The 16,995-nt window shown below is 42.9% G+C and overlaps 1 protein-coding gene across 4 annotated transcripts in view; it reads left to right on the forward strand.

Annotated features, from left to right (window-relative positions):
• The window catches only part of LOC307187189 (integrin beta-5-like), a 105,121-nt gene that overhangs the window by 69,794 nt on the left and 18,332 nt on the right, over positions 1 to 16,995 (forward strand). For all 4 annotated transcript variants that reach the window (XM_079922977.1, XM_079922979.1, XM_079922978.1 and 1 more), the window contains exon 7: positions 809 to 904. In XM_079922977.1, coding sequence (XP_079779103.1) covers positions 809 to 904 — 96 coding nt within the window. The remainder of the gene's footprint in view (positions 1 to 808; positions 905 to 16,995) is intronic.

A 16,995-nucleotide genomic window follows, 5' to 3' on the forward strand; every position in this document is an offset into this window, starting at 1 on the left:
TCTTCCTTCCCAAACCCATTCTGGTGTTTGGCTGGAGAGAAATTCTTTCTCATTCTTGCTCGGCTAGCCAGTTTTCTCCAGTTTTAAGAGGTGGTCAAGAGTAATGGAGTCTGGAAAAAGAACTCATAACCGTACAACCTGATAACTGTAGAGCTCACCGATGAGGACCCCAGCGTCCATCATCAGCCCTTAAAAGTCCTTCCAGACGTTGCTGAGCTGCCTCGAGGTGTCCTCCCTCCCTTCTTGCTCTGCACCCCTCCCCCGCCATAGCCCAACTTTTAGTCCAAATGTCAGCAGCCTCTTCTGCCCATTCTGAGCCATGAGAGGACTGAGCAGAGCCTGTAGGGGACACTGGCAGGCCCAATACTGGGCACAGGAAAAGGAAAAATAGGACAAGGAGATCAGGAAGATCAGTCTTAGGGAAGAGAGGGAAGATAACAGGTGTTGACGGTAGGTGGTCGGACGTGGTGGCTCTCCTTTTGGGGACTTCCCCCCTCTGCCCCATTCCTGCTGAAGGGATGGAAACACGGACCAAGTGTGGGAAACCTCCACTCATCACTTCTCTATTCTGGGTTGGAGGGGTAGGAGGAGTGAGTCTAGTTTAGTAGGTGCCAGAGGGTCCTTTCCTGGAGAATCTCCCCCACAGTTTCTCAGTAAGGAGCTGCCGATGGGGCGTGGTTATTAAGGCGCTGCCAGGGGAAGGTGCTTATCGTGGCAAGTGATGAGTTACTGAGCGCACGTGGGAGCCACGTGCTCGTGCGTCAGCCTGGGAGAAGTGTTACAACCTTGCCTTTTGCCTTGGCCCTAGGACTATCCATCCCTTGCCTTGCTTGGAGAGAAATTGGCAGAAAACAACATCAACCTCATCTTTGCAGTGACGAAGAACCATTATATGCTCTACAAGGTACACCTGGAGGGAGTGAGGGAGGCTGATGGCCTGAATCTGGGGGCCCTGCTGACCCTGAGATGAATGGGAGATTGGAACGTGGGGTCAGGTGAAGTGTGGAGGCCGGGTGAGGGGTGTTAACAGCCCTGTTCTGTGTGGGCAGAGATCCAGAGGAGGGTGGAATATAGCCCTGATCCGATCTACTGGAAAATAATAGTATTAAGGAAGCTCTTAAGCATTCATAGAGCAGTACATACCAAGGAAGTTAAACATATGGTTTCTAATCTGGTAATGAGAAAAACTTTGGACATAGTTTTTCGGATGATGAAACGGAAGCACCCAGGGAATAGGGAAGGAAGATATAAAATGAAAATGTACAGAAAGAAAGCTAGGCATCTAGGCAGGCTGCATCAGCAGTCCCACAGTCTATAGAGCTTTTATGCCTTCCTGCAGAGTACGGGGGACCAGTGGGTTAGTTTGGGACAGGAATTTCTGAAGAAAACAATACGTGTCTTGAGTGAACAGAGCAGTATGTGTGTGAGCCTGCCCTGTCTAAGAGAGACTCTTCCCAGGTCATCCCATGGGCCACCATTATACGTTTCCCTCCTGAATGTGCTCTTTCCCACGATCACAGGCAAGTTGCCTTTCACTAGAACTCTCCTCCAGACGGCTCAGGGAGTGTTCGTGTGAGCCAAGTGTGAAGCCCAGCTCACCTCTGACATCTTTTGAATTGAGAGGTTATGAGAAATTAATCCCCACCTCTAGAACAGCCAACCCCTGTCCCCTCTCTTTACTGCTCTTAAGTATCCCCCAAAGAACCCTTGTCTGATGGTGTGTTTCTGTTGCTTCTGCCTGAGATAATCATTGATAAAATGCCACTTACACCTTCTTGAGTTCTTTATCTTCTTTTAGTCTGAATCAATTTTAGAAGATGAAAACAAGGGAAGGAGGTTGCTCAGTGAAGATAGCAGGATAGAACATATCCATTTACAAATACCAGTTTTAGAGAGGTCAGCTGCACAGACTGTACTGAGAATGCTACCGGATGCTCCAGGAGGGAAGAGACCCACCTCGGCTTAAGCCAGCCTTGCTCAGAACCAAGGACCTCTCGCTCGGGAGGCATATCCAGCCCAAGGCAGGCTGAGGGTGGCGGGTGTTTCTAGCAATTTCTGTCACTTTAGTAAGTGACATACTCAGGCCTTCGTACAAGTGAAAGAGGAAAGGCAGCCACTTCAAGGCTGCCTGCTTTGCCAAAGACTTCACCCGGAGATACCAGACATCCTTGGGAAGGCACCATTCACGTTCATTTCCCTCCTAGGAAAAGAGAGGCTGTATTTGAGACCCTTAGAAAAGTTTCCCCTTTCACTTCTGCTGGCCAGGTCGAGGGCATCCTTGAACTGAACCTGGGGATGCCCGTGTAGTCTGGCGGGGAGAGGGCGAGCACATCCACAATATATTAACCTTAGAGGATGGAATTCCAGAGAGTTGTCCATTACATGCCAGAGAGGAGGGGTCTCCGAGAAGAAGCATGACATTATGCTAAAAAATATAAACTGTGTATAAAGAAAAATATTAAAAATCAAAGAATAAGGATTTACAGCAAATATGACAGAATGAGGGTTAATATATCTTGATATTCCTAAACCCATACAAATTAATTTTAAAAGGAAAGGAAACCACTAAGAACCCAAGAGATACATGGGCAAAGGACATGCACAGATGATTGACTAAGGAGAAAGTGCAAGAAGACACATGGTCTGAAAAATGTTAACACTTGTAGCTGGAGAGGAAGGGAGACTACCCCTGCCTGGGCACCAAGCATCTTGCATACAGTTTTATTTCATCCTCACAACCATAGTCATGTTAGATGCCATAATCTAAGTTATAAATGAGGAAACTTGAGGTTCAGAAGGGTCGGGTAGCTTATTGACCAATATCAACTGGCAAAGCTGAAACTGACCCCATGACGACTGTCAGGCTCCAAAGACTAGGGACTTTCCACTCACCAAGCTGCCTCTCTAGTGATTGTTGTGAATCAAAGCAAACTCTTTTCACCTATTAAATTATCAGAATCCAATGCTGATGAGAGTATGATGGAAGAGTCATTCTCATAAGAGATTATGGGTGGGTGAGTAAATTAACAAAACCCTTTGAACTCTGTCAAGACTTATTAAGAGTCATAAAAATGTTGATTTCCATTGACCCAGTCATTCACTTTGGGGGAATCTTCTCTCAGGGAATAATTCAATATGTGGAAAGAGTTGTGGGCAAAAAGATGTTCATCATGGATTTATAAGAGTGAACAATCGGAAATAACCTAAATGTCGAGAATTGTCTGACTAAACTGGTAAATGTTTACTTTCCGCTTAATAGAATATTATATAGCTATTATAAACATTTGTTATATTATGAAGTGAAAAGGAAAGCAATTATTTCAAATAGTTTTAAAAATAAACCCTTTGATGTCAGGATTAAGAAGTGAAGAAATGAGGGAGCTTCTACTTTTTATATTTATGTATTCCTGGAATTTTTAAATTTTATTTTATTTACTTGTTTTTTTGGCTGCATTGGTCTTTGTTGCTGTGTACAGGCTTTTCTCTAGTTACGGCGAGTGGGGGCTACTCTTCGTTGTGGTGCATAGGCTTCTCATTATGGTGGCTTCTCTTGTTGCGGAGCACAGAGAAGTGTGCTCTAGGCACACAGGCTTCAGTAGTTTTGGTGCATGGGCTTAGTTGCTCCACGGCATGTGGGATCTTCCCGGACCAGGGATTGAACCTGTGTCCCCAGCATTGGCAGGCAGACTCTTAACCACTGCGCCACCAGAGAAGTCCCTGGAATTCTTTTTTTCTCCTTGGAATTTTTTAATTAAATATTTTATACTTTAAAAAAATAACGGGTACAAGATGGCAGAGTAGAAGGATGTGCTCTCACTCCCTCTTGCAAGAACACTGGAATCACAACTAACTGCTGAACAATCATTGACAGGAAGACACTGGAACTCATCAAAAAAGATACCCCACATCCAAACACAAAGGAGAAGCCACAATGAGACTGTAGGAGGGGCACAATCACAATAAAATCAAATCCTATAACTGCTGGTTGGGTGACCCACAAACTGGAGAACACTTATACCACAGAAGTCCACCCACTGGAGTGAAGGTTCTGAGCCCCACGTCAGGCTTCTGAACCTGGGGGGTCTGGCATCAGGAGGAGGAATTCCTAGAGAATCAGACTTTGAAGGGTAGTAGGATTTGATTGCAGGACTTCAACAGGACAGGGGAAAAGAGAGACTCCACTCTTGGAGGGCACACACAGAGTAGTGTGCACATCAGGACCCAGGGGAAGAAGCATGACCCCATAGAGACAGAACCAGACCTACCTGCTAGTGTTGGGGGTCTCCTGCAGAGAGAGGGAGTGGCTCTGTCTCACTGTGAGGACTAGGACACTGTCAGCAGAAGTTCTGGGAAGTACTCCTTGGCATGAGCCCTCCCAGAGTCTGCCATTAGCCCCACCAAAGACCCTGGGTAGGCTCCAGTGTTGGGTCGCCTCAGGCCAAACGACCAACAGGGAGGGACCCAACCCCACCCATCAGCAGACAAGATTAAAGTTTTACTGAGCTCTGCCTACCAGAGCAACAGCCAGCTACCAACCACCAGTCCCTCCCATCAGGAAACTTGCACAAGCCTTTTAGATAGCCTCATCCACCAGAGGGCAGACAGCAGAAGCAAGAACTACAATCCTGCAGCGTGTGGAACAAAAACCACATCCATAGAAAGACAGACAAGATGAAAAGGCAGAGGGCTATGTACCAGATGAAGGAACAAGATAAAACCCCAGAAAAACAACTAAATGAAGTGGAGATAGGCAACCTTCCAGAAAAAGAATTCAGAATAATAATAGTGAAGATGATCCAGGACCTCAGAAAAAGAATAGAGGCAAAGATCGAGAAGATGCAAGAAACTTTTAACAAAGACCTAGAAGAAGTAAAGAACAAACAAACAGAGATGAACAATACAATAATTGAAATGAAGAATACACTAGAAGGCATCAAAAGCAGAATAACTGAGGCAGAAGAACAGATAAGTGATCTGGAAGACAGAATGGTGGAATCCACTGCTGCAGAACAGAATAAAGAAAAAGGAAAGAAAAGAAATGAAGACAGCTTAAGAGAGCTCTGGGACAACATTAAATGCAAGAACATTCGCATTATAGGGGTTCGAGAAGGAGAAGAGAGAGAGAAAGGGCCCGAGAAAATATTTGAGGAGATTATAGTCAAAAACTTCCCTAATATGGGAAAAGAAATAGCCACCCAAGGTCAGGAAGCACAGAGAGTCCCATACAGGATAAACCCAAGGAGAAACACACCAAGACACAGAGTAATCAAATTGGCAAAAATTAAAAGACAAAGAAAAATTATTGAAAGCAGCAAGGGAAAAATGACAAATAACATACAAGGGAACTCCCATAAGGTTAACAGCTGATTTCTCAGCAGAAACTCTACAAGCCAGGAGGAGTGGCATGATATATTTAAAGTGATGAAAGGGAAAAACCTACAACCAAGATTACTCTACCCAGCAAGGATCTCATTCAGATTCTATGGAGAAATCAAAAGCTTTACAGACAAGCAAAAGCTAAGAGAATTCAGCACCACAAAACCAGCACTACAACAAATGCTAAAGGAACTTCTCTAAGTAGGAAACACAAGAGAAGAAAAGGACCTACAAAAACAAACCCAAAACGATTTAGAAAATGGTAATAGGAACATACATATCGATAATTACCTTAAACGTGAATGGATTAAACGCTCCAACCAAAAGACACAGGCTCGCTGAGTGGATACAAAAACAAGACCCGTATATAGGCTGTCTACAAGAGACCAACTTCAGAGCTAGGGACACATACAGACTGAAACTGAGGGGATGGAAAAAGATATTCCATGCAAACGGAAATCAAAAGAAAGCTGGAGTAGCAATGTTCATATCAGATAAAATAGACTTTAAAATAAAGAATGTTACAAGAGACAAGGAAGGACACTACATAATGGTCAAGGTATCAATCCAAGAAGAAGATATAACAATTATAAATATATATGCACCCAACATAGGAGCACCTCAATACATAAGGCAACTGCTAACAGCTCTAAAAAGAGGAACTCGACAGTGACATAATAATAGTGAAGGACTTAAACACCTCACTAACATCAATGGACAGATCCTCCAAACAGAAAATTAATAAGGAAACACAAGCTTTAAGTGACACTATAGACCAGATAGATTTAATTGATATTTATAGAACATTCCATCCAAAAACAGCAGGTTACACTTTCATCTCAAGTGGGCACAGAACATTCTCCAGGATAGATCATGTCTTGGGTCACAAATCATGCCTAAGTAAATTTAAGAAAACTGAAATCAGATGAAGCATCTCTTCTGACCACAACGCTATGAGATTAGAAATCAATTACAGGGAAAAAAACCGTAAAAAACACAAACACACAGAGGCTAAACAATACGTTATTAATAACCAAGTGATCACTGAAGAAATCCAAGAGGAAATCAAAAAATACCTAGAGACAAATGACAATGAAAACACGACGATCCAAAACCTGTGGGATGCAGCAAAAGCAGTTCTAAGAGGGAAGGTTATAGCTATACAAGCCTACCTCAAGAAACAAGAAACATCTCAAATAAACAATCTAACCTTAAACCTAAAGGAACTAGAGAAAGAAGAACAAACAAAACCCAAAGTTACCAGAGGAAATAAATCATAAAGATCAGAGCAGAAATAAGTGAAATAGAAACAAAGAAAACAATAGCCAAGATCAATAAAACTAAAAGGTGGTTCTTTGAGAAGATAAGCAAAATTGATAAACCTTTAGCCAGACTCATCAAGAGAAAGAGGGAGAGGACTCAAATCAATAAAAGTAGAAAGGAAAAAGGAGAAGTTACAACAGACACCACAGAAATACAAAGCATCCTAAGAAACTACTACAAGCACCTCTATGCCAATAAAATGGACAACCTGGAAGAAATGGAAACATTCTTAGAAAGGTATAACCTCCCAGGACTGAACCAGGAAGAAATAGAAAATATGAACAGACCAATCACAAGTTATGAAATTGAAACTGTGATAAAAAAGCTTCCAACAAACAAAAGTCCAGGACCAGATGGCTTCACAGGTGAATTCTATCAAACAATTAGAGAAGAGCTAACACCCATCCTTTTCAAACTCTTCCAAAAGATTGCAGAGGAAGGACCACTCCCAAACTCATTCTATGAGGCCACCATCACCCTGATACCAAAACCAGACAAAGATCCTACAAAAAAAGAAAATGACAGACCTGTGTCACTGATGAATATAGATGCAAAAATCCTCAACAAAATACTAGCAAACAGAATGCAACAACACATTAAAAGGATCATACACCATGATCAAGTGGGATTTATCCCAGGGATGCAAGGATTCTTCAATATATGCAAATCAATCAATGTGATACACCATATTAACAAATTGAAGAATAAAAACCATATGATCATCTCAATAGATGCAGAAAAAAGCTTTTCACAAAATTCAACACCCATTTATGATAAACACTCTCCAGAAAGTGGGCAGAGAGGGAACCTACCTCAACATAATAAAGGCCATAGATGACAATCCCACAGCAAACATCATTCTCAATGGTGAAAAACTGAAAGCATTTTCTCTAGGATCAGGAACAAGGCAATGATGTCCACTGTCACTGCTATTATTCAGCATAGCTTTGGAAGTCCTAGCCTCAGCAATCAGAGAAGAAAAAGAAATAAAAGGAATACAAATTGGAAAAGAAGAAGTAAAATTGTCACTGTTTGCAGATGACATGGTACTATACATAGAGAATCCTAAAGATGCCACCAGAAAACTACTAGAGCTAATCAATGAATTTGGTAAAGTTTCAGGATACAAAATTGAGGCACAGAAATCTCTTGCATTCCTATACACTAATGATGAAAAATCTGAAAGAGAAATTAAGGAAACACTCCCATTTACCATTGCAACAAAAAGAATAAAATGCCTAGGAATAAACCTACCTAGGGAGACAAAAGACCTGTATGCAGAAAACTATAAGACACTGATGAAAGAAATTAAAGATGATACCAACAGAAGGAGAGATATACCAAGTTCTTGGACTGGAAGAATCAATATTGTGAAAGTGACTATACTACCCAAAGCAATCTACAGGTTCAATGCAATCCCTATCAAATTACCAATGGCATTTTTTACAGAACTAGAACAAAAAATCTTAAAATTTGTATGGAGACACAAAAGACCCCGAACAGCCAAAGCAGTCTTGAAGGAAAAAAATGGAGCTGGAGTAATCAGACTCCCTGACTTCAGACTATACTACAAAGCTACAGTAATCAAGACAACATGGTACTGGCACAAAAACAGAAACGTAGATCAATGGAACAAGATAGAAAGCCCGGAGATAAACCCACACACCTATGGTCAACTAATCTATGACAAAGGAGGTAAGGATATACAATGGAGAAAAGACAGTCTCTTCAATAAGTGGTGCTGGGAAAACTAGACAGCTACATATAAAAGAATGAAACTAGAACACTCCGTAACACCATACACAAAAATAAACTCAAAATGGATTTGTGACCTAAATGTAAGACCGGACACTATAAAACTCTTAGAGGAAAACATAGGAAGAACACTCTTTGACATAAATCACAGCAAGATCTTTTTTGATACACCTCCTAGAGAAATGAAAATAAAAATAAACAAATGGGACCTAATGAAACTTCAAAGCTTTTGCACAGAAAAGGAAACCATAAACAAGACAAAAAGACAGCCCTCAAAATGGGAGAAAATATTTGCAAACGAATCAAAGGACAAAGGATTATTCTCCAAAATATATAAATAGCTCATGCAACTCAATATTAAAGAAACATACAACCCAATCTAAAATGGTCAGAATACCTAAATGGACATTTCTCCAAAGAAGACATACAGATGGCCAAGAAACACATGAAAAGCTGCTGAACATCACTAATTATTAGAGAAATGCAAATCAAAACTGCAATGAGGTATCACCTCACACCAGTTAGAATGGGCATCATCAGAAAATCTACAAGGAAGAAATGCTGGAGAGGGTGTGGAGAAAAGTGAACCCTCTTGCACCGTTGAATGTAAATTGATACAGCCACTATGGAGAACAGTATGAAGGTTCCTTAAAAAACTAAAAATAGAATTACCATATGACCCAGCAATCCCACTACTGGACACATACCCAGAGAAAACCATGATTCAAAAAGACACATGCACCCCAATGTTCATTGCAGCACTATTTACAATACCCAGGTCATGGAAGCTACCTAAATGCCCGTCAACTGACGAATGGGTGAAGAAGTTGTGGTACATATGTACAATCGAATATTACTCAGCCATAAAAAAGAACGAAATTGGGTCATTTGTAGAGACGTGGATGGATCTAGAGACTGTCATGCAGAGTGAAGTAAGTCAGAAAGAGAAAAACAAATATTGTATATTAACGCATATATGCGGAATCTAGAAAAACGGTACATATGAACCGTTTGCAGGGCAGAAATAGAGACACAGATGTAGAGAACAAAGGTATGGACACCAAGGAGGGCAAGCTGCGGGGGCTGGGGGGTGGTGGTGTGATGAATTGGGAGATTGGGATTGACATGTATACACTGATGTGTATAAGATGGATGACTAATAAGAATCTGCTGTATAAAAAAATAAAAATTAAATTCCAAAAAAAAAAATAAGGAAAATATGTAGGATAAAAGCTTGAGAATACCCATATCAAAATATAAACAATATTAGAGTAGGAGGACTATGGGTTTTTCCCCTCATTTTATTTTTAAATTTTCTTTGTAATGTATTACTAAAGATGTAGTTTTATAATAGAAAAACATGTCATTCTAAAATGAAAGTATGGGGCTTCCCTGGTGGCGCAGTGGTTGAGAGTCCGCCTGCCGATGCAGGGGACACGGGTTCGTGCCCCGGTCCGGGAAGATCCCACGTGCCGCGGAGCGACTAAACCCATGCGCCACAACTACCGAGCCTGCGCTCTAGAGCCCGCAAGCCACAACTACTGAGCCCACAAGCCACAACTACTGAGCCTGCATGCCACAACAACTGAGCCCGCGTGCCGTAACTACTGAAACCCCTGCGCCTAGAGCCCGTGCTCCGCAACAAGAGAAGCCATTGCAATGAGAAGCCTGCACACCACAACGAAGAGTAACCCCCGCTCGCCACAACTAGAGAAAGCCCGCGTGCAGAAACGAAGACCCAGCGCAGCCAAAACTTAATTAATTTTTTAAAAAACAGAAAATTAAGGGCCAACAAAGGTTAATATCTTTAATCTGTAAAATATGTTAAAAGCTCATACACTTTCTCAGGCTTCCCTGGTGGCGCAGTGGTTGGGAGTCCGTCTGCCGCTGCAGGGGACGCGGGTTCGTGCCCCGGTCCGGGAGGATCCCGCATGCCGCGGAGCGGCTGGGCCCGTGAGCCATGGCCGCTGGGCCTGCGCGTCCGGAGCCTGTGCTCCGCGGCGGGGGAGGCCGCGGCAGTGAGGGGCGCACGTACTGCAAAACAAACAAACAAACAAAACAAAACAAAAAAGCTCATACACTTTCTTTAGAACATTATGAATAACCCTCCCCGTGAAACAATAGACAAAATTCATGAGCAGCAACTAGAAATAACCTAGCAAATATATGGAGAATGTTCAATCTCATTAGTGGTCAAAGAAATGAGAATTTAAATACTGAGGTATCATTTTTCCCCTACCATCGTAGGGAAAAAGCCTACTTTTTAAAAGTGAAAATACATTTTGCTGATGGATGAAAAGAAAGCTGCAGAGGAGTAAATTAATATAAATCATTAAGAACATAATCTGGCAACAATTTCTAGAAGCCTCAAAATTTTTATTCTTGAATTAGTAGTTTTACTCCCTGGAATGTACACTAAGGAAACAATACAAAATGAAAAGAAAAAAAGAGAAAGGCACATCCTTCTCGCTCCCTTGCCCCCCAGCACTAGGCTCGTATCCGAAGAACTAAGTCAGTTAACCTTCAGGAATAATGGAACCTTGAGGCCATTAATGCCCCCTGAAGCTCTCTGTCCTCCGATTAATAGGTATCACAGTACAGCAAGTTTTCTCAGCCTACTTCTCTACAGAGGCAGGTAGGTCAAAGGCCCCCTAACGTCATTGCCATTGATTTCTACATTTCTATTATCCTAAGTTTCTATTATTAGCACCTTGGTTATCACCCACTAGACTGGGAACTCTTTAAGGGCGGGACCTCAGTCTTATTTATCTCTTTGTTTTGTATCCACCTCTACTCCTTATGACTAACACTCATATAGTAGATGCGTCATAGATGTTTATAAAATTGGCTGTCATTTCAGCTACTCCCACTCCATTGTGCCCCATTGTCTACCCTTTCTAATTTGTGCATTTGGCTGAAGTTGGCGTCTTTTTTTTAAAATTTATTTTTGGCTGTGTTGGGTCTTCATTGCTGCGTGCGGGCTTTCTCTAGTTGTGGCAAGTGGGGGCTATTCTTCGTTGTGGTGCATGGGCTTCTCATTGCTGTGGATTCTCTGTTGTGGAGCATGGGGTCTAGGCACGCGGGCTCAGTAGTTGTGGCGTGCAGGCTCAGTAGTTGTGGCTTGCAGGCTCTAGAGCGCAGGCTCAATGGTTGTGGCGCATGGGCTTCGTTGCTCCGTGGCATGTGAGATCTTCCCGGACCATGGATCAAACCTGGGTCCCCTGCATTGGCAGGCAGATCCCTAACCACTGTGCCACTGGGGAAGTCTCAAAATTGGCGTCTTTGTTCAGTTGATTTATTCATAAATGTCCTTGTTTATGTGCCAACCAGTCTGCATTTCAGGGGTGCTATGTTTATGAAAGGACTCTTGCGTCATGTACCTTAAAGCAAGGTTCAAAATCCATTCCTCTCTGGGCCTATTAGCAGTAATCGCTTTCTATAACTATCACTAATAGAGGGATGTGATAACATGTGGGTAATAAAACATGGTGGGGAATCAGTTGACTCATAGAAAGTTAAAACTGGAAAGGAGCTCACGAAATGGTGGTGTGGCTCAACCTCTATTCTGATTTTACATATAAGGAAACTGAAGACCAGAGAGAGGAAGTTTTCCCAAGGGAGGGAAAATTTGGTTTATGGAAGGGTTGGGATAAGGGTCCAAAGTCTAGGAAGCCAGCTCATTGGATTTCCAGGACACATGTTGTCATCAAAAGCGTATGGGGGACGGTGAGGCCAGCAAGCCCAGCCATGGCGACTGACGTAGTGAAGGCCGAGTCAGCAGGGATCCTGTGACAGGGCTTGGCTGGAGAGCACGGACAGGGCTGTGGGGCAGATCTGGACAAGTGTGTGGATGACGTAAAAACAGTGTGGTGTGGTGAGTCGAGCATGGGCTTTGAAACTTGGGATTCAATCCCTGGGCTGCCGCACGTCCCCTTGTTACGTTACTTCCCTAAGATCCAAGTTTTCAGTCTGTAGAAACTTGCTTACAGAACTGACTTCTCAGAATTGAGTTAAAGGAGACAGTGGATGTGATTTCAACTCAGCACCAGGAAAGAACTCTGGAAGATGGTGATTGCTGCCATCCTCGTGGAGGTCAACTCTTGGGGTCCTTCTAGGACGTTAAAAGTGAACACCCATCCCCCCGTCCATCTTCAGAATGCTTCTGGACAGCTCCTACCTTGCTGAGGGAGGACCTGTCCCCATTGGTCTGACTGCGCTCGTGAGCATGGGCTGCCCAGCTACGGTCGGCTGCCTGTTTTGTAGGGCCCACAAGCTAAGAGTGATTTTTACATTTTTTAAAAATTTATCTATTTATTTTTGGCTGCGTTGAGTCTTCATTGCTGTGCACAGGCTTTCTCTAGTTGTGGTGATCGGGGCTTCTCATTGCGTTGGTTTCTCTTGTTGCAGAGCACGGGCTCTAGAGTGCTCGGGCTACAGTAGTTGTGGCTTGCGGCCTCTAGAGCGCAGGCTCAGTAGTTGTGGCGCACGGGCTTAGTTGCTCTGTGGCATGTGGGTTCTTCCCAGACCAGGGATCAAACCCGTGTCCCCTGCATCGGCAGGCAGATTCTTAACCACTGTGCCATCAGGGAAGTACTACATTTTTTTTTAAACTGGAAAAAATCAAAAGAATCGTATTTTGTGAAATGTGATAATTATGTGGAATCCAAATTTCAGTGTCACAAAAGAAGTCTTATTGGGACACAGCTACACTCATTTGTTTGCACGTTGTCTACAGCAGCTTTCATGCTACCATTGCAGGGTCGATCAGTCATAACAGATTATGGGTGACATGACATGACACTCTGATCACTTCACACTGCTGCTCAGCACACTACACACCACAGTGGAACAGTTTTAACCCAATAGTGTTTCAAGTGCCATACGTAGTAATACCGTGACATTTTGTGACATATAGTTGCTGTACAACATTATGTTAGTTTCAGGAGTACCTCATAACGATTTGACATTTACATACGTTATAAAAGGACCACCACGATAAGTCCACAGATAAGCAATAATTTGTCCTCATACAAAGTTATTACAATATTCTTAACCATATTCCTTATGCTGTATGTTACATCCTTGTGTATTTACTACATAACTGGAGTTTTACAACACTTCATCCCCTTTACCTGTTTCCTTCACTGCCACCCCGTTCCCTTCTGGCAACCACCCATTTATTCTCAGTATCTATGAGTCTCCTTTCATTTTGTTTTATTCGTGTGATTGCTTTGCTTTTTAGACTCCACATATAAGTGAGATGATGCGGTATTTGTCTTTCTCTGTCTGGCTTATTTCACTTAGCATAATAGCCTCTAGATCCATCCATGTTGTCACAAATGACAACCTTTCTTTTTCATGGCTGAGTAATACTCCACTCTGTATATATACCACATCTTCTTTATTCATATATCAATAGGACACTTAGGTTGCTTCCATATCTTGGCTACTGTAAATAATGCTGCAATGAATATTTCTTGTTCCTGCCAAGCTCAGCTAGACATTGTAAACATCACAGCATTTCCATACCCACTCTCCCCTGGGAACTGTTTAGGACTGAAAATGGGAGGACCTTCTGCTGTCCACCCGCAAGCTGGCCCTAGTACTTGTCCTACCTGTGCATCTCACCTGGCAATGTGCAGCCTCCCCCTCAGGAGGGGATTTGCCAGTAAATAAAAGCTAAAAAATATTTTGAGACCCTTGGACTTAAAGAACTCCAGCAGTGCACAGTCATTTTCCAATTGTGTGAGAAGTAATGAAAGGTAAGGGGCACAATATATAGATTATATAGGGAAGAGTCCTCCTGTCTTGGATATTGATCAGCCAGGACAACTTTAAACCCCCAGAACTGGATGGTATCGACAGGAAGCCACCTGACGCAGCAAACATGAACTTCAGATAAGAAAGATACAAGGGAGAGGCCAGGGAAAAGAAATGCAGGTGGATTTTTATTGACCTCATAAAAACTGACATCATCACCAGAAGGCCTGGGCTCTAACAGCTGGTACGAGACACTCCCTAACAGATTCCTGGCTCTTTTTCCCAGATCACGATGTGAGGCCTGAGTCCGCTCAGCTCTCTGAGCCTCAGTGTCCTGATCAGGGAAGTGGGGATAATAAGTGTTGCCTCCCAGAGTTGTTGTGAGGATGAAAAGGGAGAATTCATATGGAAACACTCTGTAAACTACAAAGAAACATAACACAGATGGGTTCTCTTCAATAGGGCCATCCTGTCACCAAAAGAAAGACAGACAAGTACAGGATTAATGAGTCATTTCACTAGTAACTGGTCCTGAAGACCTCGGACTTGCCATCCAAGCTTTCTTGTCATTTCCCCTTCCCTCCTTCTCCAACCTGCTCCCCATATCATGAAGGGATTAATGGGTTAAAAATCGTAAGCTCTGTCCAGGTAGGAACCAAGTCTGTCCTGCTCAACATGGTATGCTCAGTACCTGGCACCTAGCAGGCATTCACTAAAACAAAGAATAGGTGAGTGGGTGGATAAATCGTCCAACAGAAAAAGTAAATTGAAGTTAAAGTTCCGGGAGATCTACCCCCTTCAGTAGCTGCAGGCTGATGACTTGCTGACGGCAGATAAATATGTAGCTATGACATGTAACTGAACAGGGACCTCTAGCAAAGATCTCTTGTATCAAAGTTCAAGCAAACATTTGTGTACCAAACAATTTAAAGACATACTATAAAGCCATTCACGTGATGAATTATGGAACAACTATATAATGAAATACCACTCAACAAATAAAAGGAACAAAAACAACAGATTTCTGTATATTAATTTTGTATCCTGCAACTTACTGAATTTATTTAATAGTTCTAATAGTTTTTTGATGGCGTCCTTAGGATTTTCTATATATATTATTATATCATCTGCAAATAGTGACAGTTTTACTTCTTCCTTTCAAATTTGGATTCCTTTTATTTCTTTTTCTTGCCTGATTGCTGTGGCTAGAATTTCCAATATTGTGTTGAATAAGATAGCAACAGTGGGCATCTTTGTCTTCTTCCTGATTTTAGCGGAAAGGCTTTCAGCTTTTCACCATTGAGTATGATGTTGGATCTAGGTTTGTTGTAGACAGGCTTTATTATGTTGAGGTATGTTCCTTCTATACCCACTTGGTTGAGAGTTTTTATCATAAATGAGTGTTGAATTTTGTCAAAAGCTTTTTCTGCATCTATTGAGATGATCATATGATTATTATTCTTCAGTTTGTTAATGTGGTGTATCACATTGATTGATTTGCAGATATTGAACCATCCTTCCATCCCTGGGAAAATCCCACTTAATCATGGTGTATGATTCTTTTAATGTATTGTTGAATTCAATTTGCTAATATTCTGTTGAGGATTTTTGCCTCTACATTCATCAGTGATATTGGGCCTGTAATGTTCTTTTTTGTGTGGAATCTTTGTCTGGTTTTGGTGTCAGGGTGATGCCGGCCTCATAGAATGCATTCAGAAGCATTCCTTCCACTTCCGGTTTTTGCAGTAGTCTGAGAAAGATGGGTGTCAAGTCTTCTCTAAATGTTTGGTAGCTACTGAGTCAGGCCAGACCCCAGCCCTACCTCCATGTGTACCCACAGAGCCTGCAGCTGCTATTGCTGGACCTGCCCCACCCACTGGAGCACCAGTAATATGCTCATATATCCCTCAGGCACTGAGTTCACAAACCCACCAGCAGAACATAAATCTACAGATTACATAGCCACTGGGACACAGCTCAGATTTCAGCCCTGCTTCCGAAGTCACGAGGCCCCTAGGGATTGGCTTGGATTTTAGCTCCACCTCCACGTGTGGACAACCCGCCAGCACTTGCGCGCTCCCAGAGATCGTGGAGGTGGAGCTGCGCCTGCTGTGAGAATGAGTCTGCTATGACGGGCCCCAACCCTCCCTTCGAGTGTGTGTGTTACCAATGAGACTTTAATGGCGGACCTGGGCTCCTTCCTGTGCCCACCTCCAGTTGGGGTTTGGACCACACTCCAGCCCCTTCAGGCCGTCTCCACACAGCCAACCCCAGTCCTCTCCCTGTTCTGTCCTCTGAAGCCCAAGTTTTGGCACCCAGACCCTGCACACACCAGTAAATGCACATCTTGGGCTGAAGGGTGCAGGAATGTGGCAGGACCCTCTGCTAGTCTCTCTCTGTTCTGCCTGCTACAAGCTGGCTGCTGTGCTCTCCTCTGAGCCTCTGAAGCTCCCTTTCAGTTCCGACTGATCTCCCAACTGTTAAAAGGGGTTCCCAGGGTAAAGGAACCTTTCCTCTTTCACAACTCCCTCCCAGGGGTGCAGGTCCCATCCTGATTCCTTTTTCCTTTTCTTTCATCCTACCCAGTTATGTGGTGATATTTTTTGCAATTTTGGTTCTATGAGAACTTCTGCCAGCATTCAGCAGTTATTCTGTGAGAATTGTTCCACATGTAGATGTATTTTTGATGTATTTGTGGGAGGAGGTGAGTGAGTTCCACATCCTTCTATTCCTCCATCTTGATCCAGCCCCCTCAAGTCTTTCCTGTTCTGTTCCTTTGGG

The sequence above is a fragment of the Stenella coeruleoalba genome, assembly GCF_951394435.1.
Source record: "Stenella coeruleoalba genome assembly, chromosome: 5".
NCBI lineage: Eukaryota > Metazoa > Chordata > Mammalia > Artiodactyla > Delphinidae > Stenella > Stenella coeruleoalba.